General features: G+C 41.1%; 1 protein-coding gene across 1 annotated transcript; it reads left to right on the forward strand.

Annotated features, from left to right (window-relative positions):
* Positions 1-1,167: 1,167 nt before the first annotated feature.
* LOC139737867 (uncharacterized) lies at positions 1,168-2,154 on the forward strand. The gene has a single exon (XM_071648535.1). It carries the CDS (start codon positions 1,168-1,170, stop codon positions 2,152-2,154), a length of 987 nt encoding a protein of 328 aa, XP_071504636.1.
* The last annotated feature ends 1,241 nt before the right edge of the window (positions 2,155-3,395 follow it).

Below are 3,395 nucleotides of genomic sequence, written 5' to 3' on the forward strand. Positions count from 1 at the left end.
TCACGTTTTGTTCTTATCTTCTTTTTTATGTACTGATGAATTTTGGCGAGCAAGCGCAACGAGCGAGCCGAGATTTCAGCTTACAAAACATGGCATTTCTGCGTGAACACAATAAACATTGTCATTCTTTTTTTTTTATCTTGTTTGATTTGGTTTTCTCCCCCCCCCCCCCCCCCATTCTCCCTTCCCGGTCCGGGCGAGTTTTTTTTTTTTTTTCTTCTTCTTCTTCTTCTTCTTCTTCGTTTTTTTTTCTTTTTTTCGTTTTCGGCGCCCCAAAGAGTGGCGCCCGGGGCACGTGCCCCCCTTGCCCCCACTAGATACGCCACTGCATAACCTTTAACATGGACGCCTGTCCGATGACGTGGTCGTTCCCACAAAAGCCAACCCACACAGTCCATTGTTTTTCTTCTATCCATATTCAACACATAGCTCACAGCGACAAACCATGTCTTGAATATGAAGAGGAAAAACTGGATAATTGGTTAGCCTTTGTGGGAGTGACCAAGTTATCAACAACGGTAGACATAGTGAAGGTTATGGACCATAGAAGGTTAGAAGAATCCCTAAACACAAACATGCAGTCATGCAGGCTGGCCTGTTAATTGACCACTTTCATTGGCAGATCCCATCCATTCCGTGAGACATTGTTCCTTCATGTCACAATCCAACTTGGAAAAAAACACCCCTGCAATTTGTCATTATTGTCTTTAAAGTTCATGTGCTCAGTCATGCATGACATGTCAACATAATCAGGTATCACTGGCAAGAAGAATAGTTCTTCTTTCCTCACAACTAACATTGCACTCTCCATAGCTGACAATTATGAAATGGTAACCCTCCAAAGTTGGATTACCATTTATTGATACACTCTGTATTAGGTAGAACGAACGGGGGGGGGGGGGGGGGTGGAAAGAAAGTGTATTTCCACCTCCCTCGTATGATGGAATTAACTTCATATCCAAGAAGTACTTAGGGGAGAATCCGGAACTGGACGAGACTTCGTCGACTTGCACGGAGGTGACGTGAGGTGGACGTGGACGTGTCTTGGTTTTTCGTGAAGATTCATAAGTTTCACAACTAGAATAAGTCTTTACTTTTCCTGAATATTGTGCGTGCTGGTGTAAAGAAATATCTCCATGCTGTTGTGTAACTTTTGAAAAAGGGATCATGCCTGCTGGAGGGAGGAAAGGGCAAAAAACTGGTCGTCGAAAACTGAGGTCAGAACCTACCGAACGTGAACGGAGTGGGGCTGTTTCGACGCCGGCGGAGTCGGGGACAGACGAGCTTAGCTCCGGTACCGATGAGGAAGCGGGCCCTGCTGTTCACTCGGGTGCTAGTTCCAGGGGACCGAGTCTGGACAATACACTGCGGAATGCTATTGAAGAACAGATTGCCCTTTCACTTCGATCGTCGAGCCTTGTCAAACGCATAGCAGATGATGTTTATGACGTAATTGCTACAAAGCTTGAAGAGCGAGTTGTGGAGAAAGTGTATCAAGCTGTCAGTTTGGACTTGAAGAAATACACAGATGAAGTGGGAGCCATGAAACAGAAAATAGCTGAAAAGAAGAAGGAAACAAAAGTGCTACAGGATGAGAAAGACAATGCAGAACAATACAGTAGGAGAAATTGTCTCCGGATATATGGCATTCCCGAGGGACCAGATGAGAGGACAGATGAACTCGTTCTAGATATCTTCAACACGAAGCTCGGTCTCGCAGTTCAACCGGACGCGATAGATCGCAGTCACCGCATCTCTGCACGCCCGAAGAAAGACGCTGATCAGGGACGGGAGTCATCGACTTCGGCATCGAACGGGAGGCAAGATGCTGATCGGGGACGCGAGTCATCGGCTTCGACATCGTACGCGAGTGCTACGAGGAGGAACAAACCGAGACCTGTAATAGTGAAATTCAGCAGATACAATGTCCGACATGATGTGTACAGAGCCAGGACGAGATTGAAGAATGCAGATGGACCAAAACTCTGGATAAGGGAGGATCTCACAGCCAGGCGAGCAACTCTCTTTTGGGAACTTGTGAACAGTAACAAGTCGAAGTCCTGCTGGACCCAGGATGGAAACATCTTCGCACTAAGGACACGGGACTCAAAAAAGATCAGCATTAGGACTAAACAAGACTTTGAAAACTTGTAAGAACTCCCTTTTTTTTAAGTTTTATTTTCATTAATTGTTTATGAATTATGTCTCGATTAACTCACGTGACTAATATTGAATTTCCATGCTTAAGTTGCCGTAAAGAAGTAAAAGAATACCATAATGCCTTATTATGTGTACAGTGTAACAAATGGGCTCATCTGAGATGTTCACGTGCATCTACTGATACTTTTAATTCTGATGGCGATTGGATGTGCGATTTTTGTATCTTTAAAGAAGTCCCTCAGTACGTTGATGATCCTGTCACTTCTTCTCGAAATGCTGTTGCATATAATTATGAAAGTGTAGAAAAAAGCTTTGAAAAGCTGAATTTATTATCTGGTATTAATATTTGCCATTTAAATGTCTGCTCTTTGATGAAAAATTTTGATGAGATTCGTAATATTTTAGCCACAACAAACATTCATGTTTTCTCTTTGTGTGAAACTCGATTAGATAATTTTATTTCTGATGCCGAAATATCTATATCAGGTTATAAAAATGTCAGGTTAGATAGAAATAAAAATGGTGGTGGAATTATAACCTACATTAAAGACACCATACCATTCAGTATAAAAAATGAATTCTTTGTTGACGGCTTAGAACTGATGTGCTTGGAAATCTGCTTACCAAAGCAAAAACCCTTCTTAATTGTTTATTGGTACAGACCCCCAAATTCTCACAGTTCGCTTGTCGTGAAATTTGAAATTCTTGTACAACTTTTAGAGTCATCTTCGAATGAATTTGTTATCTTCGGGGATCTTAACTGTGATTTGATAAAAAGACCTTTGTCAAGTCAATCAAAATCTTTGAAGCGTCTAAGTGAAGATTATGATTTGAAACAATACATAAATAAGCCAACAAGAGTAACCTCTGTGACTGAGACATTAATTGATGTGTTTTATTCTTCCAGTCATGAGAAGGTTTCTTTCTGTGACGTCATCCCACTCAGTTTGAGCGATCATTTTATGACAGTTTGTAATCTTGGTAAAGTAAGAACCATGAAAATGCAACATAAATATACATATGGTCGTAATATGAAAAGATTTGATTTAACTCATTTCAAATTAGATCTCTGTCAAGTTCATTGGGATGATGTGCTTTCTGACCCTGATCCAACAAGTGCTTTTGAGAAATGGTGCTCTAAGTTCAATTTAGTTTTAAATAAACATGCCCCATTAAGAAGAAAAAGAGTCCGTCAAAAAGATACACCATGGATGAATAATGAAATCTTATGTAAA

This window comes from Diadema antillarum, unplaced genomic scaffold (assembly GCF_040938485.1).
Source record: "Diadema antillarum isolate AM-2024a unplaced genomic scaffold, OU_Dant_1.0 seq00000711_RagTag, whole genome shotgun sequence".
Classification (NCBI taxonomy): domain Eukaryota; kingdom Metazoa; phylum Echinodermata; class Echinoidea; order Diadematoida; family Diadematidae; genus Diadema; species Diadema antillarum.

Coding starts and splice junctions, on each gene's coding strand:
- LOC139737867 (XM_071648535.1), top strand. CDS start 1,168: ATGCCTGCTGGAGGGAGGAAAGGGCAAAAAACTGGTCGTCGAAAACTG.